The following is a 24,333-nucleotide window of genomic DNA, read 5'->3' as shown; positions in this document are numbered from 1 at the left end:
AATCTGGTGCAGAATCTTTGGAATTCTTCACCAGAAGCTCAGACACAGAGATTGATACGGTTTTAAATATAATGGAAATCCAGGGATATGGGGTTCGTGCAGGGAAAAGATGTAGATATTCTACATTCTATTTTTTCCTTTGCACTACCCGATGTATTGAACAAGCTGCCCGTGTAACAGGCAAAACAAATTTTTTAACTGTATCTTGGTGCACATAACATGAAACCAACACCAAGATGATCATCTTGAATGGTGGAGTAGATTCACTCCGGTTTCCATTTCGTACACTTTTGATTTCCAGGCCTGCATCAGGGATCTTTATCGTCAATGAACATACTGGTGCAAATATAAAATGACAACAATGAGGGCTGAATCCCTTGGTGCAGGTTGTGGAGCTTTGTGGCTCCAGCAACCCATGTTCAACCCTGACTGTGGGGAATGCTGACCACTGGCATGTTCGCCCTCTGACCTGCTGGGTGCTCTGGCTTCCTCCCAAATCCTAAAGATGCACTTATGGAATTTAGCTAGTTTAGAAATATTTAAACCAACAAGCCCATCTTCTCTAGAACGAATTTCCTTAAAACCCTTGAATAACTTGTCTGCCTTCAATCCCCCAACTAATTCTGAAAGTCCCCAATTCTTGTGATTGAGATTTTTCTCCATTCGATTTGAAACCAGCTCACATGTTGTCATTGGAGTAGTTGAGGTGTTTTCTGTGAAGACTAGTGTATAAAAAAAGATTAACATTTCTGACCAAGAGACTTAGAAGTTGCATGTTTAGGTGTAGAGAATTTTAAAAATGTTTGTACCAAATCTAATAAATCCAATCAAGGTTACATTTCTTTGCCTGGCGAGAATTTGTTGAGTGTTTGAAGCAAATAGCAGTGATGCTTTTACAGGAAAGCTAAGCATGGGATTGAAAACAGGGACGAATATGCAAGTGAGGTCAACTGTGGAGCGTCAACTCACTTGGTCGGAGTATCATTTTGCAGAAAATGAAATGTGTGACAGAGGTTCTATTGGAGAACTTGCAATTCAGGAAGCTCGATTATTAACATTAAAGGAATAAACTTTAGTTTAAAAGCACTGATTAAAGGTGGATATTAAACAATTAGACCGTTTTAAAAAAATCTATAAAGTAACCATAGTGAATCAGTTAAGGGAATTAGTTGCCATTACCTGGTCTGGTTTTTACATGTTCCCATCCCACTTGATTGAGTCAACTCTCTTCCCAAGTGGCCAAGCTATCGACTGATTTGCAACAAAAGCAGCCCTTTCAGCAACTCAAGAGCTCCGTTGTCCTCATGGCTGCGGAAGATAGTTAATGGATGTTAGCCTTGCTCAAACATCCTGTTCTTAGAATGAAGTGGAAATATAATTCATTTTTGACATTCATTTAGGAAAATGATATTTAAAGATATCATAGTGATGCTAAAATGTGACCGAACATTAATGTAAAATGACCAGCCTGATGTTGGATTAGCACTTTATTACAACACTACCATGTAGTGGCAGGAATACAGTACTACAAGAGTACACTGTTTTCGGTTTCAAATCTTGCCGTTTGTTAAATCGATGGAGCACATTCACAATACAATTGCCCTGCAAACATTGAGCGATCACACGCTACCCTCAACTGAAATTGAGGCAGTAGAAAGTAGGTCTCGCTTTTTAATCCAGGACTGCATGAGCCTAGTGCAATCTTCATCCGACCCCCAACCATTACAGTAACCAATGTAGCTCCAGTCCAGTGGGGTTTAAACACAAGGAGGAAGTTTGTAGTAGAGTTAAAAATGAAATGCTGATGGAAATGGTGGATAATTTGGCGAAAAGGCTATAATGATTTGGGCAGGACATGACCACACTCACTCCATTTGGAAACACACTTCTGGGTTTCTCTTTAAGATGCTGATAAGTTAAAAAAAAAAGTTCTGCTTTTAGTTTTCTTTAAAAAAGAGACTGGAAGTAAATAAAACTTTCTGGTTTAAGCAGACGGGGACGGTGTTGGGGTTAATGCTTGAGATACTCTGATTACACCAAAAAAGAGATATGTACAGGGCTCAAGTGATCAGTACTTGGACAGATCCGTGAACCTTTGAGAGCTTTCTGGACCTCTAGCACAAACAAAATACACCTACAGTGTACCCTTGGCTGTTACGGTGTCAGAATCTGAACTTTCGAAGCATGATAAGGGTAGTCAACCACCAAGAGATGTAGTTAGTAAAACTTACGGCTTGTTCGACCCAGTCCTCTCAATTGGCCAGAAACTGTCACAGTGACTGGTGCGCCGAGCCTTAGCTGCTGCGTAATCAACATTTATTTACCAAATGAGTGAGACGACTCAAAGAAAACTTCCAGGTAACTAATAGGGTTGGGTCTCTTCCCTGGCGACAGGGAATTTGACACGGAAAACAAATTACTCACCATTTTGAGTGGCCAACAGGCCAGACGAACTAACCCTGACAGCCAGAACAGGTATGAGGTGGCCAGCCTGCCATTTGTTCACCAACAGTGCTGGTCACCAGACATTTGCTTCTGCTATCCATATAAACTACAGTGTACATGTACAAAACACAGCCGTAGAAAAAAAGTGTTTCCTGTATACAAGATGTTCTCATGAAAGAGCCCTGCATCAAAACAGGCTCATTGAATGCATAAATCAAACTGTCCACTCAAATGAAATCGTCTCAATCTCCAGTTAAGATTAAAAAAAAGACTGCAGGCTTACTGAGTGGGATCACTTTGCAGCCAAGCACTAAAGAATGACAGAAAGCAGCACTCAAGTTATTTTTACTAAAGGAAAAAAAATCACCAGGCATTGTTTTTTTATACAATAGCCACCCTGCCTGAGGCAGCTGGCCAGACTCAGTCTTTAAATGTCCGCTTGCTGCACTTGTCCACTGCCAGTGAGACACATGCGAAGACCTGCAGCAGCAGCGTGGTACCCTTCAGATCAATCCCCGGCGCTTTTTGTAGTCCTCCAGATTTAGGGATCGCCTTGGGGTTCCGTCTTTAACAGATGGAGTTTTCGAGCTCACTGACAACGACTTGGATTCTGTGTCAAAAGAGCAAAGAGGAGGTGGTTACTGAGCATCGACTACAGGCAAGCTGAAAATGACAGCATTATGGAAAGAGTTCAGGTCAAGAACGTCTCCCCAGAAATGAGGAAAAAAAATCAAAGAAAACTTAAATCGAGGATGTGTCCAATTGGTCCACCATCCCTGTCATCTGTGAATTGCAGAGTAGAGTGCAGAGAACACAGAAACTGTGGCAGTGATGGAGTGGAGACCCAGAAAGTCTGAATGACATATGTCATGATCGCGTGCAAGCTTGTGAATGTGGATGATACATCTGGAGGAAATGTGAATGGGGGATGAATTCAAGCAGATTTCAGATGATCCGTTCAGTCCCCAGAAGTGAGCTGAGCTTCCTGCTGCCAATCACTCTCACCTCTGCTTTTGGCCTCTGAATGAAGCCCAATAGAAGCTTGAGGAAGAGCAACTCGCATTGCAGCTCGCATACTTGCCCAGCACAGACCCAAATGGCCCAAAAGTCTGAATCTGTGCTGTACAACTCCGACATTGCATATTGCACCCAGACCATCAGTGTCATGCAGCACAGAAACAGGCCCGAATGCCCAACTTGCCTATGCCGACAGAGATGCCCCATCTACACTTGTCCCACATCTCCAAAAGGAATAAGGATCCAAAGAACAAAAGCAATATGGCAGTGAGAACAACAGTGATAAGGTTAAAGACTGGTTATTGCTAATGGTTAAATGTCTGAGTATTGCTCCATTGTGACTCGCACAATCAAGTGACGTCCAACACCCATGCGTTCTGCAAGTAGTCTCCCCTTATTTAATGAAAAGCCTGCCCTCTAGAGGGCGCTCGTATTTACATTTTAATGACAAATTCAACGTTGCATACATTACATCTCCCTTTTCAACTTTGGGGTTTCTTTCCTGATAATTGCACATATTTTGGCCAATACGATCGCGGTGCTTACTACTCGCTACTTATAACACTTAAATATCAACAGCCTAGCAAGTTATATTCGAGGCCGCGATAGCAATAAAGATCATTTGTTGCACTTCGATGCCATGCATCATATATATTTATTTTTAAACATATGCGGAGTTTACGTAAACTTGTATTGATCGCGTTTTCCATTCTTTACAATTCCTTCAGCGTATATTGAAAGAATAAAGACACCGAACAAACATGTTAAAATACAAGAATAAAGACACTGAAAAATCATGTTAAACTACAAGAATATAGACACAAATGCTGGAGCAATTCAGCGGGTCAGGCGCGTCGGGCGCTCCCTCATTGACGAGTCTGGGGCTCCCTCATTGACGGGTCTGGTGCTCCCTCATTGACGGGTCCGGCGCTCCCTCATTGACGGGTCTGGTGCTCCCTCATTGACGGGTCCGGCGCTCCCTCATTGACGGGTCGGGTCTCTCGGTCTGGCGCTCCCACATTGACGAGTCTGACCTCCCTCATTGACGGGTCTGGCGCTCCCTCATTGACGGGTCTGGAGCTCCCTCATTGACGGGTCTGGCGCTCCCTCATTGACGGGTCCGGCGCTCCCTCATTGACGGGTCTGGTGCTCCCTCATTGACGGGTCCGGCGCTCCCTCATTGACGGGTCAGGTCTCTCGGTCTGGCGCTCCCACATTGACGAGTCTGACCTCCCTCATTAACGGGTCTGGTGCTCCCTCATTGACGGGTCTGGAGCTCCCTCATTGACGGGTCTGGCGCTCCCTCATTGACGGGTCCGGCGCTCCCTCATTGACGGGTCCGGCGCTCCCTCATTGATGGGTCGGGCCTCTCGGTCTGGCGCTCCCACATTAACGAGTCTGACCTCCATCATTGACGAGTCTGACGCTCCCTCATTGACGGGTCGGGCCTCTCGGTCTGGTGCTCCAACATTGACGGGTCTGACCTCCCTCATTGATGGGTCTGACCTCCATCATTGATGGGTCTGACCTCCATCATTGATGGGTCTGACCTCCCTCATTGATGGGTCTGGCGCTCCCTCATTGACGGGTCTGGCGCTCCATCATTGACAGGTCTGACCTCCCTCATTGACGGGTCGGGCCTCTTTCATTGATGTTTTTATTATGTCACGTTCCCCCGGGGCGAACGGAAAAGCCTCTTAAATCTGCTGAGTGGCCGGCCCCACCACGTGGAGTAACGTCGCACACCAAATCCTTTCTGACCTATTCTTCAGCTCTGTCGCCGCCTCGCACAGCTGGAACGCCCTTATCCAGTCCTTTTTACTTTTGGCGAAGTTCCCTTGCTTGGAGAGTCCTGCCATTTCTTCACTTCTGACACCATGTAATGTCTGGGTATTGCTCCATTGTGACTCGCACAAGCAAGAGACGTCCGACACCCATGAGTTCTGCAAGAAGTCCCCCTTTATTTAATGAAAAGCCTGCCCTCTAGAGGGCACTCGTATTTACATTTTAATGACAAATTCAAACGTTGCATACATTACATCTCCCCCTTCAACTTTGGGGTTTCAAACATTACAAAGACCATCATAGATATTACACAGCATGGAAATATGCCATTCAACTTGACCGAGGTGTTTACCTGAGCTAGTCCAATTTTCCCGTTTGTCCCTTAAACCTTTCCTATCCATGCATCTGTCTAAATGTCTTTTAAAAATTGCAATTATACCCACTTCTACCACTACCGCAGGCACCTTGTTCAATGGATTAACCACCCCTTGTGTGGAAAAACCTATCCCTCAGGTTCTTTTTGTATTTTTCCCTTCTCACCTTAAATGTGTTCTATAGTTTTAAGACTCCCCCATCATTGGAAAATAACTGTGACCATTACCTCTCATGCTTTTATATACTCCTACTCGATGATAGCTATATCTAACTCTCTTGAATACATCCAGTGAATTGGCCTCCACTGCCCCCTGAGGCAGAGAATTTCACAGAATCACAACAAGGGTGAAAATATCTTGCCCCTTATCCTAAATCTACATCCTCCACTCGGAAGATATACAGCACTGGCCCTTTGGTTCCCCCTTGTCCATGCCAACCTAGTCAGCATTTTGGGTTAGTCACATTTGCCCCACATTCATCTCAATCCTTCCTATGCATATATCTGTCCAAATGTCTTTTGATATCTCGTTTTATCTACCAAATCTCTAGTTTTTTTCTACCTCTGATACGAAGAAAAGTTTCTAGCAATCTACTTCGTCCATACCCCTCAATTTTATACATCTCTTCATGATCCCTCTTAACCATTCCACGGAAAACAGACACAGCCTTTCCTCATAACAAACCCTCCACCACATCAACATCCGATGAATCCCATCAGCAATCTCTGCAGAGTTATCACACATTTAAAGAGTAGGAAATCTTAGGAACAATCTAGCCCGTGGAGTCTCAGTCTTTACATCTAAAACAAAGGTCTGAATTGACCGTATCTGACATTGAGGTCAGACTCCTGAACCGTTAGTAATGCAGCATTCATGTAACTAGACTGTTGAACTAGACAATTAAGTCGCATCTCACCATCCCAACCTTAAAGATTCAAATAGTTTTGTCAGGCCCAGCGTCATATTTTCACCCCAAGCTGGAATGCCGAGTGACCTCTTCAGCTCCAGGGGACTGTTGCAGTGTCAGAGGTGTTGTCTTTCACCCGAGACATGGCATATCTCAGGCAGATTTGAAAGATGTCACATCATCTGATAACACACTGGTGTAGGATTTGGAGCATGGGATGGACCTGAACAATTTCTATCTCACTGTTGGGTTAAACTGAACAACCACGTCATATATAATTTTCACAGGACTTACCTGCATTGGGCACTTGCAGATCTATCTTGATATCAAAGTCATGAGCCTTGAAAAGATCCTCAGAGAGGTCAGCATTAGATTTATTATTGGGGTCCTCCTTTTTGCTGCCGCCCTGCTCCTGTTTGTAAGAATAACACATATTAGTTACAATACAGGAACAGTGTACAATTGAAAGACCGTTTATTTAGGTCACCTTTAGCCATTCTGGGAACGGCACCTTACAGTAAAATGGAATTACTAGCTAATCATGGCAGATTAGTCCACCATAGATCCAAACAAAACTTCATAGACCCGAGTGAACTACTGCCGCAAACTATAATGTGGTGGTGACAACAGAAACTTCACTCAAAAAGGCATAAAATATTCCTGATTAGTGATTACAAAGTTTTTGGGAAGGATAGGGAAGGAAAGAGGAAAGAGATAGCAGGAAAATCAAGATGTTGTCGATGAGCACAACTTTATGGGACGCTGGAGCAGGCTTGTAATGCTGACTCCCAAATCACTAGCAGAACTGGCCCGACAACAGCTGCAACCACATTTACCAGAGAATAGCGAGCAAAAGTGTGCTTGGCGATGATTTCCGTTCTCCTGTCACTCCCCTTTACCCATTACAGGAAGGAAGGTGGAGGCTTTGAAGACGGTGCAGAAGAGGTTTACCAAAATGCTGCCTTGATTAGAGGTTATTAGCTGCATGGAGAGGTGGTACAATCTTGGAATGTTTCCTCTGGAGTTTCGGAGGATATGGGGTGACCTGACAGAGGTATATAAAATGACGAGAGGCATAGATAAGGTAGACTATCAGAACCTTTCCCCAGGATGGAAATCTCATGGGCTAGTGGGCACAGCTTTAAGGTGAAAGGAGCAAAATTTAAAGATGTGCAGGGCAACTTTTATTTTATCAGAGAATGCCAGGAATATGCTGTCAGAGTATGCCAGGAATATGGTGGTGAAGGCAGATAGTATAGTGCCATTTAAGAAGGTTTTAGACAGGCACATGGATATGCAAGGATTGGAGAGATATCGATCACATCCAGGCAGACAAAATCAGTGTTATTTGATATCATGTTTAACATGGACATCATGGACTGAAGGCATTGTTCTTGTGCTGGACTATTCCATGTTATATCCCATTTCTTACCGACTTGTTTAGTTCCAGGGACAGCTCTGTCTCTGACCCAGATCCATACTTGGCATTCAGATGAGCAATGATTGCAGCCTGGACTGCAGGGTCCCGAGACTGAAATGACAAGTGGAGACAGGAATGTCAGCTCACTCTACTCCGCTTGGTCAGCACAAACCACTGAGAAACAAATACATCAACAGCAGGATCAAAATTCAAACCTCCACCCATCCCAGAGTGCAGCACTACAAACAGTTCTCCACCCCAGACAGAACTCCAAACCAAACACTACCTGGGAAAAGTACTGCAAACCCTCCTTCATATGCTTGACATAGCAACGTAAACCCAACTCCCACATTGTAAATGCTCGACATGTACAGAATGGCACTCCGTAGTCAGAATGTTGTGAATTTGGACAAAGACATTGCAAGATGGGACTAATGACATTGTGAATTTCGACCATAGACGGCTCCTTAAATAGGCCTTACATTAGAGACGATGGTGGGCTGACACTGACGCCGGGTGAAGGGGTCCATCTGCTTGGTCCTCTCATTCTGGACCTCAGCCTGAAAAGAAAAGATTGTAGTAAAAAGCATGAGCAATATTACCTTCTGTGCAGCACCAGGAATGCTCAAACATGTTTCCACTGCATTAAACTACGAGTTGCTTACAAAGCTGGAGTCTGTGCAGCCAAAAGCCTGTGGGGGGAGTGTTTCCTGGAATCTCCAGAGGACATACTGGAATCTCCACCAGAGGGCACGGACTGAAGGTGAGCGGGTATGGGGTGGCGGATTATTCAAAATAAGAATCTGGGGACACCTTTTTCCATACAGAGGATCATGGATATATGAAACAAGCTACCAGTGGTAGTGGTAATGGCAGATATTAATTTATCCTCAGTCCATTCTGGGTGGGAAGTCTGGATACCATGGAGGACTAATGGTTATGAAGGCAGTCACACTGCATGTCATTGGAGGTAATCAAGTGAAATCTCCTGATTTCTCTTCACAACCCACTGGCATCAATGCCTATTGCAAAATAAGCTAACTCAGCACATGGTGGTTACTGAGAACTCACACTCTAATGTATTTCAATTCAATGCATTTAATCAACAATACCATCCAGTACCAATACTTACCAGTAACGCCTTCTCGGACTCAACAATGTTCCATTCCCTGTTCCTCTGGTTTATGTAGCTAAATGAAAGGAACAATAGGGTTTTAGTAGAAATACTTGTATAACAAAATTACTTGTATGTTATATGGCAAGTGTAATCATCTTCCAGGCCATGTTCCTGTTGGATTGAGGGATGATTTTGCAACCTATTACAAACACAACCTCAAAAATACTGGGCTGAATGTCTCTACAGTTGTAGAGCTTCAGGTCTTGCAAGTAACTGCTTCGCTTTTCTGCACGCTCAAGTATCTGCCAACCTTGGGAAAATAAAACATGCTGAACTTTCCCATCCTAATCGTGCATTTTGTACTTTACAAAAAGACATTACAATAACACAACAGCAAAATGATTGAAAGTGTTCCTTCTCTGCTACATCATTCACTGAAGTCATTAAAAAAACTAAAGTCTCAAAGGGGGTGCTTATGTATGCCACTATATTTATAATTCCAGGGCAACATCCTTCAAAATGTTGTTCCCCTTGTCCTTACTCACTCCAAACCTCATTCATTCATTCCCCCTCATGCTTGATCACCAACACTGGCTCCTATGAAAGCACAACTTCATTGTCAGATAAGGAGAGGAGCGAAATGTAAAACCAGAGGGAAAAATATGGGTGGAAGGAGACAGGGCAACATCGCTCTGATCGGTTCTATAGTTTTATAAATACTAGAAGCCATAGTTTTAAGGTGAAAGTAGAAGTTTAAAGGAGATGTGCAGGGAATTTTTTTGTTTTACACACAGAGGTTGGTGGGTGCCTGAAACACCCGGTCGAGGGAGATACGTTAGTGCCATTTAGGAGACTTATGCATGGAATGGAGGCATGTGGATTATGTGCAGGCACATAAGAGTTGGTCTTGGCAGCATGTTTGGCACAGACATTGTGTGCTGAAGAGACTGTTCCTCTGCTGCACTGCTTTATAAAATCCACAAGCAGGACTACCCTGGCAGACCCATCGTTTCTGCCCGTTCTGTTGAACACACCTCCGCATACCTCAATTCTAGTCCCCCCATGTCCAGTCTCTTCTGAACTACATTTGAGACAGCTCACGTGCTCTTAAACACTTCAATAACTTTCAATTTGTAGTGCCTCGTTGCTTCATCCTTACCATGGATGCCCCTTTACAGCTCCAATCCCCATCAGGAAGGTCTCAGGGCCCTCTGGATCTTCATTGGACAGCAATCAAATCCCCTCAACCCACTTTCTTCCACCTGGTGAAACTTGTTTTCAGCCTTAACAACTTCTCTTTTGACTCCTCTCAGAGAATCAGTCGGAAGAAACGCCGTCTGTCCATTCCCTCCATAGATGCCACCTGATCCGTTAAGTTCCCCCAGCATTTCTTGTTTTTAGATTTTTTTTAGATTTAGAGATACAGCGCAGAAACAGGCCCTTCGGCCCACCGGGTCCGCGCCGTCCAGCGATCCCCGCACACTAACACTCTCCTACACCCACTAGGGACAATTTTTTTTTTAACACACATTTGCCCAGCCAATTAACCTACAAACCTGCATGTCTTTGGAGTGTGGTAGGAAACCGAAGATCTCAGAGAAAACCCACGCAGGTCACGGGGAGAATGCACAAACTCCGTACAGGCAGCACCCGTAGTCAGGATCGAACCCGAGTCTCCGGCGCTGCATTCGCTGTAAGGCAGCAACTCTACGGCTGTGCCACCGTGCTCAAGATCCCAGCACCTGCAGTACCCTTGCGTCTCCCAGTGACTTAATGATTATACTCTAGCGTCTATTCTGCCTGAAATGCCACTGCAATGCGAGGAAATACATCCCAGAGGCAGATATACTTCAAACTATATATAAAACTGAGGTGCCATATCTCTTGGTTCTGAGCTATGTAAAATATCCCAAGGCAATGTGAAGGGTCCTTCCAGCCTCCAGCCAATATTTCTCAACTTTCACTTAATTAGACTATCTGGTCATTTATTTGTGTTGTTGTTTGTGGGTCTTCTGTGTAGAAATTGCCTGCAGTTTTCTCCCTATGAAATCCTAAAATGATCGAAGATGCCAGTTAAAAGCAAGTCTCTTCTTTCCTCACCTGATGGCAGAGATGTTTTTTGTGCGAAGTCTGTCCAGGGCCTCTGCCCGTTCCTCCAGGTCATTCAGCTCTTCCTGGATTTTCCGTGCTTTCTCTGGATCACCTGCTTCTTCTGCCATTGCCTGAGCGAAAAGAGAGGGATTGAGTTATTCCTGGAGGGAAGATACTGGACACAGGGTTCTGCAACACCAATGTTGGTAAATTGCATCTAAGATTGTTTCCGAGGGTTGTAGTACAGGGTTGTTTTAGTCACTGGAAGCCTGTGACTAAAGGCTTGCAAGATTAACTTTTGAATATCCCTTTAAATTACCCTCAGGTTTTCCAAGTGGCAGTGTAACAGAGGTTTAAGTTTACATTCAATGTTGGCCTTGTCTCAAAGCCTGGAGATTTTGCATTCAGAAACACATCTTCAGCCCACCACAATCTCTTTGCCATTCTACATCAATCCCATGTTCCTCTTTAGCTTACACTCCCATGCCTTGCCTATTTAAGTACTCAATGTCTCAAACTTAGTAAATGTGCCTGATTTCACCACCTCGTCTGGTAGTGCATTCCAATTATCAACCACAACTTTCCCCTCCGCTATAAAACTCCTTCCTTTCAGTGTGCAGTTCTGATCGCCACATTACAGAAAGGATGTAGAGGCTTTGCAGAGGGTGCAGATGAGGTTCACCAGCATGTTTCCTAGTTTACAGAGTACTAGCTACAAGGTGAGGCTGAAAAAACTTGAATTGTTTTCTCTGCAGTGCTGGTGGTTGAAGGGGGACATGACAGAAGTAGGTGTATTTATCAAAGCACAGCCAGGTTAGACAGTATTTTTCCCAGGGTGAAAATGCAAAATACAAGAAAGCATACCTTTATGGTGAAGGGGGGCAAGGGGATAGTTTCACGGTAATGTGCCAGGCAAGTTTTTCTTTTCCAGAGAGTGATAGATGGAAAGCACTACTCGAGGGAGTGGTTGAAGCAGACAATAGTGACATTAAAGCAGCATTTAGACAGTCTCAGAAATATGCAAGGGTTGGAGGGATATGGATCATGCACTGGAAAATAGGGTTAGTTTAATTTGGCATCATGGTCAACAAAGACATCGTAGGCCAATGGGTCTGTTCCTGTGCTTACCTGTTCTATCTTCTCGCCTTAAACATATCCCCTCATTTTTGATACCTCTACTTTGGGGAAAACATTCTGATCATCTGCTTTATCTGCACCTCTTGATCTTAAAAAAATTCTACCAGGTCAAGATTCAGCCTCCTTTGCTCCAATGAAACAAGCCCAGCCTCTCGAATCTCCCATAACCAAAGTCCTCCCACAGGGACAGTATCCTGGTGAATCTTCTCAGCACTCTCTTCAGCACAACCTCACCCTTCCGAAAGAGTGGTGGCCAGAACTGCACACAATACTCCAAATGCAGTCGAATCAGTGTTTTGTAACCTTGCGATAAATGAGTGCAAATGGCATCTGCTTACAAGAGTTCACCTTAAATTCTTGTTTATCACATTAGTCACCTTCCTTGATTTATTTCATCTTACTTGGAAAATGTTCTGTTATCATGGTATCTGCTCTTCCTGCCTCTCCTGCAGGTGCGCACATTTCTTGAAATGTTCAAACCAACATTTCAAGGCCATTAGGAGACCTGGCCTGGAATGCATTGGAACTTTCATCCGCTTCATTTTCTTTTCAAGTCTTGCCATTACAACCTCACTTTACCTACATCATTATCATCAACCTCGGGGGCAAAACCCTTTTTTGAGGCAGTCCTAACAGAAACAGTTAACATTTCAAACCAGAGACGAGATCAGACAAAGCAGCTTCATCCTATTATGTTAACATTCTCATCCCAATTTTTTTTCCTGCAGGTCCTTGACTTTCATTCCCTCTTGATCATGGATGACATCAATGTTAATGTAAGAACAACAGACCAAAATTATGGTGTGGTTGGCATGCACCTACCACTACGCCTAATATCTCAACCACTCCTCCTCACTTTTGAGTACAGAGATCAAGATTTCCTCCACTGTACCTTCAGAGGGATCCACTTCCATTGTTTTTAGTCTGGTCAAAAGTGGTCTGTGAAAATACTGTGGATAGCTTTGTTGACAAGTCAGTAATAACTTGAACCCATTATGGCAAGTCACCAATCTGTTCCAAGTGCATGTGTCAATAAGGCACAACTCCATATGATGGATAGAGGTCTCGTGGACACGGCACACTGTGATTCCTTGTATTTATATTAGAGGTAAACTGCAGGATCGTACAATATTAATAAAGGATACAATTCATTGAAGCCTCCTGTTCTTTATTATTAATGGCTCCAATTAACTGTAACAATTGACTATCTGTTCTTTCTGGAGGCTAAACTCAAGGATGAGACATTTGGATAGGAATATGGATAGGAAGAGCTATAAGGGTATGGATAAAATGAAGTCAAACACCACCAGCCCAAAATGCCATCAACTGGTCAGAGTGAACAATTTGGGCTGAAGGGCCCATTTCTATCCTATAACCCAATGAGTCTATGATTGAATGTGAAAGCATTTGTAAATAAAAGAGCATGCACCTTAAAAATAAATTGCACTGAAGTAAAAATTCATAATTGAGTACCACCCACACATTTCCACCCACCTTTTCTTTCATAAGTTGAGTCTTTTTCATGGCGTAATTGGAGGGTGCTTTCCTGAATCGATCCTTTTCTTTCACAATCTGCAATAAGACAACAGCATGGCTCAACAGTTGATGACAAAGTTTTATTCTGAGGTTACAGACTCTTTTAAAGTTGGAAAGTGTCCAGTTTTTAATGATCATGCACCCACAATGTTGATCAGAAGTCATTTGGACTCTGTTACCTCCAATAGCACAGGAAAATGAATGGCTCCATGTTTGATCCTCAGTTTGGCTTTTGTACCTCGCATCTTTGAAGTGCTTGTACTGACCAACACCATTTTAATATGTCTTGCTTGCAGTCCATGTATTTTCATCTTTATTCCCAAGTTTTTTAAATAATTCAGCATCATACCTAAAGAACATTTTTATCCACCGCCACCACTCCCCAGGCTATTGCTTTGGGAAGAGAGCTTAATCCGGAACATCTGCAATACATCCGATAAAGATTCACTCACAATGCTTTTGTTCAGGAACTCCATGATTTACGCTCAGCAAGGACTTGTTCTCTAATTGCACGACTGTCTTGGATTTTTGCAAGATCTTTCCCTTTTCGCAGAATTGTCAAACTTGTGTTTAATTTGGTATTGTGTGTTATTTGAGCCTATATATCTATGACACTGTTACAAGCAAGATTTTCTTTGACTTGGCAATTCTACTTGATGAATTAATTTGAAATTCCAATTGAAGAGGCGAACCTTGTGGCATTGGTCCTAGGCTTGGGGGGGAGGTCACATGACTGGCCTGGGTGAGTAACTGCTGCGCAACTTTTGAATGAGATGGCAGGGAATGTGAATGATTATAATGGAGTGATGTTAAAGTGAGTTGTAGACACGCGGAACTGCAGATTGCTGGAACCTATCCATGTACTCCAGAGATGCTGGCTGACTCACTGAGTTACTCCAGCACATAGTGTTGTTTTGGAATAAAGCAAATTGATTTGCTCAGATTGATGCAAGCTCGAGTGGATTTGTGCTTTATAGACATATGCAGGTGGTGAGTCACTTTCAACAAGACACCCAGCCTTTAATTTGTTCTTGTTGCCACAGTTTGATAGTCAATGGAGATTGGCAGGAATGTGATGGTGGGGGATTCAGCAACAGTTCAATCATTGAATGTGAAGTGCAGGGTTTAGATGCCTCTACTGGAGGTGGTTAGTGGATGGCTCATTTGTGACAGATGTTATCTGCCACTTTTTAGCCCATGCCTGAATATAGTGTAGTCTTGTCACATTCAGGCATGGAAGTCTTCATTGAGTTCTGAATGAAATTAAATATTTTGCAATTGTCAATAAATGACTCATTTTTAACTCAACACTGGCAACCTTGCAAAGAAAACACATCATTTAAGGAGTTTTAAAATTATTCCTGGCATCAGCTACGTATTAGACCGTTTACCAATGGAATTGGTTAAAACAAATTTACTGTTCACACCGTAACTTTCACTAGCTACACTGGACCAACATGAAATAAATTGCTCACAGAGATAGGTCCAAACAATGAAAATGTCACTAACTAGCAATTAAATCTTTAACCTGAGGCAGAAGGTGCAGAATATGGCACAAGGTTCTTCTGCACTGGCAATGTGCTCTAGTTTTAGATTCTGCTACTTAGCCAGTTTAATTTACTTTAGAGATACAGAGTGGAAAAAGGTCCATCAACCCACTAAGTCCATGCTGACCATCGATCACGAGTACGATAGTTCCGTGTCAACCCACTTTTGCATCCTACACAGGAGGGGCAATTTATAGAAGCCAATAAACCTACAAGTCTTTGGCATGTGGGAGGAAACCGGAGCACCTGGAGGAAACCCATGCGATCACAGGGAGAATGTACCAGCTCTGCACAGACAACACCCGTAGTCAGGATCGAGCCCGGGTCCCTAGCACTGAGGCAGCTGATGTGCAGCACTTTGGTCAACGTGGGTTGTTTTTAAATGTGCTATACAAATAAAATTGACTTGACTTGACAGTTGTAAGTGATGCAGAATTCATTAAATAACTTTCTGCCTCTTCCATAGGGATAAAGGACAGATTTGTTGTGTTCACCTGAGTGGAATGCTTAGCTACAAAATAAACCGCATAATATAGAAAATAAAAACGGGATATAACTCTTTCCATCATTTACCTCTTCAATGTCATGATCATTGAATTTATACTCCAGTGCCTGTTTGATCTGCTGCTCCTTCTTGTTAACTTCATCCATTGTCGGTAACTGCATTCCTCCCATCATTATCTGAAACAAAGAAAGCCAGGGGTTAGACTATCTACAACGCTGAAGAATTTAATGCCACTTCACATTTGGTCTGTTCAGCAGTGACAATGGAGCATTCTGTTAGAAATATTTACACTCAGTATTCAGATCCTTCAGGTGCAGATCATAGATTAAAACACTGGGCTGCAGATCATTGATGCCAGATGGCAAACATATTTCTTGCAGTTATAGAAAGACAAAACAGCTTCATCACAGAACTCACGGTTTCCCTCCACTTCATGAACTCGGTTTCTGTGAACTCCTGGTTCGACACAAACTCAAGTCGAAACACCCGCTCATCGGAACCATGACTGAAAAAATAAAGGTAAATGTATTCAAGTTTTCAAAAACAGCAACGTAAGATAGAAAATGTAACTAAAAATATACAATTAATTCCAGAAATGTTTGAGTGCTGCATATCTCACAATGCACACATTTTCAGCTCTCTCACATCAGCAGTAGCCAAGCATCCAGAGAAATGAACAAGCCCCAAGTTCAGATTCTTGGATGGAGCCCAAGGCCACAGATGCATCACATTGACCTCCAAGGACAAGTGAAAGGAAAGGGTGTGATGACAGTGAACCAACCCTACTCTTGACTGTTGCACCATCACACACCTGCTTGTTGCATTTGATTTGACTCCCACCCCAATCACATATTACAAAAGTACTAAAATCCCCCCTTTTCTCAATGGCGTTATATCACTGGAAGGGTCATCGTTTTCATGGAGAAAAACAATGAATTTTCCATGCAAATGCCAAAACTAGGGTCTAAATACAAAATTGCCACTAATAATTCTAGTGGGGAATTTGGAGAAACTTGTCCAGACAGTGCCTAAAATGGAGAGCTTGCTTCAAACTGGGGTTTACCACAAACCACACAGACACCTTCCTCTCCTTTCCCCTCTAATGCGAGATATACTTTGCAACAAAGGAATGAGAACTCGGAGGCTTGTTTGTGAGATGTGCACTCTCATTTCACTTGGATAGACAACACAGATGCATTCAAGGAGAAAGTAGTATGTGAGAAAGAAAGGAGGCCAAATATGACTTTTAAAAGACATTCAAATAGATAGATAGATAAGAAGGGTTTAGAGGACCATTGGCCAAATGCAGACAAATAGGACTAGTCCAGTATGCAGGCTTGGTTAGAATAGAGAAGGGCCTTGTTTGCATGCTGTTTAGTAGGTCTTTAATTCTATGACATGCAGAACAGTTGAACATAAGGCGCTGAAAACACTCAGCAGGTCACATAGCAATCCTAGACAGAGAAACAAGATTTAATGCTCCCAGTCGAAGCTAAGGAGGTCAGAGCAGAGGTGCAGGAAGAGGATGAGTTGCAGTCAAGAGCTGTGTCGCAATGGTGGAGCCACGGTTCATGAAGGAGGAAGGCAATTCAGAGGACCTCCACAGAAAGTCAGTTGATGTGGCAAAAATGCTAGAGGTGGAGGAACTAGGTGGCTCTGGGAGTCCTTTTTAAAATGTATTAAATGCCGTGGTATTTTTTTAAGCCGACTTGCCGAAGACATTTTATGGCACCAGTTCTTTCCTGTTTTCTTTATATTCCTCAAAGATCCTGGCTGATTTCATCTTCTGAAGACACATGCTTCCTTTATCTTTTTTGACCAAATTTACAACCTCCTTCATCATCCACAGTTCCCTTCCTCGCCTCCTTCATTCTCGCCTCCCCTCCTGACTGGAACATGCCAGTTCTGAACTCTGATCATGTGCAGGAACTGCAGATGCTGGTTTACACCGAAGATAGACACAAAAAGCTGGAGTAACTCAGCGGGACAGGCAGCATCTCTGGATAGAAGGAATGGGTGATGTTTCGGGTCGAAACCCGAATCTGATGAGCTAGTTTTTAAATGTCTTCCATGTCGGATGTGGAATTATTCAATAACAGCTGCTCACTATTCACCCTCTTTAGCTTCTGCCTAATAATATTGTAATGTGCCCTCTCGTGATTTATTACTTTCCAAGAGCCAGGTTAATATCTCTTGTTTCCCTTATCCCTAACCAGTCTGAAGGTAGTCTCACCTATCCCTTCTCTCCAGAGATGCTGCCTGCCCTACTGAGTTACTCCAGCTTTTTGTGTCTATCTTCGGTTTCAACCAGCATCTGCAGTTCCTTCTTACACTTATCCTTATTTATAATTATTTTAAAACTTATGGAGTTACAATTACCCCCCTTCCCCCAGGGTAGTCTTAGCGAACTCTTGTTCAAGTCCCACCTGCCCCAGAAGGGAGCCCAATAATTCAGTGATTAAAGCCCTCCCTCAGGCACCAGCTTCTTAGCCATGTATTGAACAGCTTGGTTCGGGAACTCAGAGGAATTGCAGTTATGGATGTCGCCCAGTCCATTACACAGACGAGACGTCCCACCAATGACTCCATCTACACTTCACGCTGCCTCGGAAAAGGAGCCAACATATTCAAAGAGTGAGCCACCCACTCATTCTTCCTCCTCTCTGCTTCACCACCTTCTGGTTAATGAAATTCCTCCTCCTCTCCATTCTAAAGCAAGTTGAGCCCTCTGATCCTAGATTCTCCCATTACTGGAAACATCCTCTCAACGTCCACTTTATCTGGGTCTTTCATTGTTCACAACTTTTCAGAGCTCCCCCTCATCCTTCTAAACTCCAGAGAGCACCGGCCCAGAACCATCAAACGCTCCTCAAACATTAACCCAATCATCCCCAGGATAATAGTCGTAAATTTCCCCTGTACCCTCACCAATGCCAGCACATTATTCCTCAGATATAGGGCCCAAAACTGCTCACAATATTCCAAATGTGGTCTGACCAGGGCCTTAATGGCTCAGCATTAGCCTTGCTTTTATATTCTAGACCTCTCAACTTCCAATACTCACCCAACTTGCATATTAACCTTTTGGAAATCCTGCACCAGCACTTCCAAATCTTTATTCTTTCTCCAATTGTAAGGTATAATTCATGGATATGAAGTGCAGTACTTTGTTACTGAAGGCGATCTGCTCTGATTGTTACGTTTACAGTTGTTGTAAAGAGTAAATAACTTGTTCTATCTTTGAACACATTTATTTCGTATTCTGTAACAGAATGTATTAGCCAGCGAGTTGGTAGCAGCACAGGAGATACAACTCAGTCGTTTGTAAACAGAATATCATGTTATTTAGCTAACAAATCTGTTCAAGGAATAGCAAAACTGCTGCAACTTCTCCTATCAAAAGAAGGACAATTTTACTTGTAAACTGCAATGAGTGGAGACCAGTCACATATAACCACTGCATAAATATCAGTCATTTGCAGCACAGTGGTTACCAAATGCTGCTGCAAAGAGAATAATCCATCTCCTCCTCTCCAGCTGGGTGCAAGACCACACGCAGGCTTTCATTTCACCAGCTAATTTCCCAGGATTGCCTAAATTTGCTCTCCTGAAGTCTGCTGTCTTGCACTATCTTGTTTGACGGATGGATGCAATGCTACAATCCTTATTCTCTGCTACCTACCGTAACTGCAGGCCTTTGTTTGTCCTGGAAGTACCCAGCTGATAAACTTTTCCAGTCTCTACAACACCGGTGATCTCTGCAACCTGGAAGTTAAGAGCAATTATTAAGAATTGCCAGCCACACAAATCAGATAGTATCACAGAGGCACAAGTGACAACAACATGGAACTGCTGCAACATGGGATGCCAAATTTAGTAATGGTAAGAGACACATCATGATTTGACCTCAAAAGACACAAGGGAATTTTTTTTAAAGTAATTTAATTTTGAGTTCTGCAAAAGTGAAGCAGATTCTCTGCAATTAGGGAAGCACCGATACAAAGACAGCAATCGTGGGCACACTGCAGGGTGAAAGCTGTTGACCATTGAATTGACCATTCAAGCAAACTAGCAAAGAGTGAGGTGCAAACAGAGAGGAGCTTCAAGAGAAGAAAACGTGGTTAAGTTGCAACCATTGTGGAAGCAAGAGGAGACCATTTGATTCCTTTTGAGCCTTCTCAATCATACTTCACTAAGATCTTATGCCCCTTCACCATCTTCCTGTATTATCCTCATTATTCCTCAATTCCCTTAATGCCCAGAAATGTATCAATGAATGACAGGATAAATTTGAACATGACCGCTCTATGGCAAGTGTGTCCGTCCTGAGGTAAGGATAGAAGAAACCAACTTATTAACTCCATTTTCTTCCATCATTACTCTCTGCAATTTTAAGCTAGGTGTTTCAGTGTTAATTATCCAAGTGATAGGAAGTACATCACCCAAGATCAATTCTCAGCGATTCACCCTGACATTAATGATGAGCAATGGATGGTCACGTCCACACCAACCCCAAGCATCTACAATCACGGCTCCACACTTACCCTGTACACTGGCTTCCCATTGCTGTTTCCAATGCCAATTCGGACAAAGCAACCGACTGCCGTTTTGGAAAAGAATGGCATGTGACACCATCGCTCCAGTTTATACCTTGAAAGCCTGATTTTGTTGAGTTCCTCTGGCAAAGTGACAGGCAGTGACTTGGCCGGAACTTCCTCTTTTCTGTCCAAGTAAAAATAACACAAATTAATCTTGCAATAAAGCACAAGATAACAAACAATATCAAATCAGCCATTTTTTAATCGCAATCTACAAATGTACTAAATGCATGAGCCGAAACCAGTATTAGGACTCGTCTTCAATTTGTTGCAAACAAACCTTAACCTGACAGTAATCGCCAATTGACAATGTACAAAACTACAATCTTTCATTAAAATCATCATCATAACTTCTCCAACTTTGTAACAATGTTAACAGGACATTAGCGCTCTTTCTAACAGAAAAAGGTCAGGTCAGTTAGGACTAAGTTGAGGAGAAATGACTGTGGAAAGTGGTAATACTTTAGATCTCTCTTCCATGGGACCGTGGAGGCTGTGTTCATTCAAAACACACGATAGATTTCCAGACATTAACGTAATCAAGGGATACAGGAGTAGTACAGAACAAATGACACCGAGGAGAAAGATCAGCCATGATAGAGTCAGAGTGATACAGTGTGGAAACAGGCCCTTCGGCTCAACTTGCCCACACTAGCCAACATGTCCCAGCTACACTAGTCCCACCTGCCAGAATTTGGTCCATATCCCTCCAAACTTGTCCTATCCATGATTTTGATGAATGCTGAGCCATCTTAGAAGGCTAAAAGTCCTGCTCTTGCTTATGTTATTTCCTAAAATACACAGGCTTAAGTCACCTTCGCTACGCTTTCATCCGCTCTAGAAGCACAGAAGCATGAAAATAGACCATTCGGCCCAACATGCCCACTCTAACCAGTGGGCACCCATGTATATTAATCCCATCTTTTTGCACTTGTCCTGTAGATGTCTATGCCAAGGCAATTCAAGTGTTTGCTCCTTAAATGCCATTAGTTTCCGCCACTCACACAAGCATTTTAGGTACGGTGAAAATAGTTCCTCTCAGACCTTCTTAAATCACTAACCCAAAAATATTCATCCTCTAGTTTTATTTACCTCTGATATAGGCAAATGGTTCTTGCAGTCTTCAATTTTATACAACTCAATCATGTCCCACCTCATCTTCATTCCAAGACGAACAGACTGAACCTCTCCAGTCTCTCCTCATAAATGAACTGTTCCATCCCAGGAAGCAGTGTGGCAAATCTTTACTGCACCCTCTCTGGTGCCACCATTCCAAAAGTGGTGACTAGAACTGCATACAGTACTCTGTAGCCCAAGACCACCATCTACACTGTTAACATCTCTAACAAACTGCATGTCATTTGCAATTTCACTGATCATGCTTCCTACATCTGCGTTGCAAATGACAAAGGTCCCAGCACCAATCCGTGCAGTGCACCAATGATTACACCTTTTCCCAATCACAAAAACCCCCTACCAGGACTGTCTCCTATTGCCAAGTCAATCATTGATCTAATTGGCTAACCTGCCCTGGGTCCCAGGAGCTCTAATGTTTTGGGCCAGTCTCCCATATGGGACTTTGAAGTCCATGTAACCACTTCTACTGCACTGCCCTCGTCAATACATGTTACCTCATCTAAAAGGTTCAATTAGATTGGTCAGATAAGACTGCCCTTGACAACGCTACGTTGGCCATCTCTTATTAGTCTTTCCAAGTAATCATGAACCTGGCCCTCAATTTTTTTCAAACAACTTCCCTACCACTGATGTTTGGTTGACAGATTCCACAGCTGTAATGTCCTCTCATTGCCCGATGTTCTCTAGAATGCTGTCATAACTACTATCCCCTTCTCTCAACTTGTGAGGTTGCTGTAAAATCTCTATCTTCACTTCCTTGTACCCACCATGCTCCACACCCATGCCTTTACTGAAGCTTCTCCACCACTTCCCAACCCCAAACAACTGCGGTGCAGTGTCTCTTGCCATCAAATTATGATTTTGAATCTCCTCTTGTGCAGTCTCTTTGATAATCTATTGATTACTACTCTATCACCCATCCATACTACTCTATTCAAATCGCTCTCCAAGTTCAAGATATTAGTGGACCCCAAAATCCAAAGATTTTCACTTCTTACCCTCGACTAGCTTCCTCTGATCATGAGCAATTCTCCATATCTATAGTTCCTCCTCCTAATCCACTACTTTCAGTGTCCAAATATTTAATTATACTGCTGATAATCTCCCCATTATATTTATGTCTTAGTTCATCTTGTACAGCCTCCATAACGAATAAGGTATTTTCCAAACAATATCGTACAATCCTCCTGGATTAATCGCTAAGGAAACCGCTTCTTAAATATATAATTACACATACTTCTGCAACATCTTTGCAGCCGATTTATTTATCAAATACCTGAAGCTCAGCCCTAAGCAAATCATTCAGCAGTTCCAGTGTTTCCACCCCCTCAACATCTCACCCCCTCTAACTTACCATTACTCTCCTTTCATCAAGAGCAGATTTCAACATGGTGCTAGCATCCTGTGGACGCATTTAGTAGCTTTTCCAAATCCATATTACTCAAGAGGGTTCCTGCTCCATGACTGATGAAAGATTTACACTGCCCACATAGATGAGATTTTAGCAAAGATTTGTTCTATTTGCCAATTTTTAAAAAGTTAAACACAACATAATCCTAATTACCAACAGATAGTCAACGTGGATAGGTCACAGCTGCATTAATACAAGAACTTACTCTTCTTCTTCATCATCAGAAGATGAAGACCTGGACGATCGATCACTCTTTACACTTGACTGCTCCTCCTCTTCCTCCTCTTCGTCATCAGAATAAACTTCGCTGGCTTTTAGAGGCTGCTTTCTGGCCAATAGTTCAGCTGAAAGAAACAAGACCACTTAATTCCCAAACTAACTATTTGCACATTGATATATATATAGGAACATACTAGACCAAGTGGATCCATTGGGCCCAAACCTCTCCTGCATTGGTGCAGCACCCTCCCCCCCACTCTATCCCCCTCATCTCTACACCCCCCTCCCTCCCTCCCTAGGAGATAAGATTTAAACTTTAAAATGTGAATAACTTTAAAAATATAACACTGATCTCAATGAAACTTCTTCCATTAGCACCAAAGGGATGACGATGAGTAAGGTGGGCCTAAAATTGTCACGCTATTGTGTACCGTTTTGGCTGTAGTTCAGGAACAAATAAACAAACATACGAGTGTTTTAGTATATAGATGGGGTGCTCGGGTAAGGGTAGTGCCTTTAGTTGAGAAGCTTACCATTCCTTTATCAGGACTGCTTGTCTACCATCGATCCCCACCTGATACTCAGCTCCCACCAAGACTTCAAGATGCTGTTTGCATCAGACAGCACCCACACCCAGGCAAGGGCTTAAAACAGCTGAGTGTAGCTGATGGGACTCAAACCATCAATGAAATAGGGACTTGCTCATTCAACATGCAAAGATTGTTCCGGCAGATTCTGCAGAGGAAATCACCAACCAGAAAGGCGGTCCAGTAGTACAGTGTGGAGTGCAACGGTTGCAACCAGGCAGGGAAAAAGTACTGGCCATCCACTGCAGTCAAAGTTACCCATGGTAACACCTCATCATGCCAACAGCCAAGAAAGTGGGGCTGTTCCAGTGCCACAGCTCATCTACCGTAATCTCTATCAACTAGCTTCTGTGCAACACTTCATGGATATCATCATATTTGATAGTCAACCGACAATAAATAGGTGCTTGGTAAGCTTAAGGGCTGTTTATGTGTTGTCCAGCCCTACGATACATTCTCTTCAAATGGGGTTTTTTCCCCCTCGTGTTCACTTATGTTCC

The 24,333-nt window shown here is 43.0% G+C and overlaps 1 protein-coding gene across 1 annotated transcript in view; it reads right to left on the bottom strand.

The window, feature by feature from the left end:
* Window positions 1-1,478: 1,478 nt before the first annotated feature.
* The window catches only part of rtf1 (RTF1 homolog, Paf1/RNA polymerase II complex component), a 60,416-nt gene continuing 37,561 nt past the window's right edge, over window positions 1,479-24,333 (bottom strand). Inside the window, exons 7-18 of the mRNA XM_078406185.1 lie at window positions 23,233-23,371; window positions 20,426-20,603; window positions 19,564-19,646; window positions 16,299-16,386; window positions 15,950-16,057; window positions 13,788-13,865; window positions 11,166-11,287; window positions 9,081-9,138; window positions 8,431-8,508; window positions 7,961-8,059; window positions 6,823-6,940; window positions 1,479-3,055 (exon numbers count right to left, since the gene is read on the bottom strand). Coding sequence (XP_078262311.1) covers window positions 2,949-3,055; window positions 6,823-6,940; window positions 7,961-8,059; window positions 8,431-8,508; window positions 9,081-9,138; window positions 11,166-11,287; window positions 13,788-13,865; window positions 15,950-16,057; window positions 16,299-16,386; window positions 19,564-19,646; window positions 20,426-20,603; window positions 23,233-23,371 — 1,256 coding nt within the window. The 3' untranslated portion in view covers window positions 1,479-2,948. The remainder of the gene's footprint in view (window positions 3,056-6,822; window positions 6,941-7,960; window positions 8,060-8,430; window positions 8,509-9,080; window positions 9,139-11,165; window positions 11,288-13,787; window positions 13,866-15,949; window positions 16,058-16,298; window positions 16,387-19,563; window positions 19,647-20,425; window positions 20,604-23,232; window positions 23,372-24,333) is intronic.

Source organism: Rhinoraja longicauda, chromosome 10, assembly GCF_053455715.1.
Source record: "Rhinoraja longicauda isolate Sanriku21f chromosome 10, sRhiLon1.1, whole genome shotgun sequence".
Taxonomy (NCBI): domain Eukaryota; kingdom Metazoa; phylum Chordata; class Chondrichthyes; order Rajiformes; family Arhynchobatidae; genus Rhinoraja; species Rhinoraja longicauda.
Note: the sequence above shows the minus strand (reverse complement) of the source record. Positions and strands in the feature narration are given on the sequence as shown.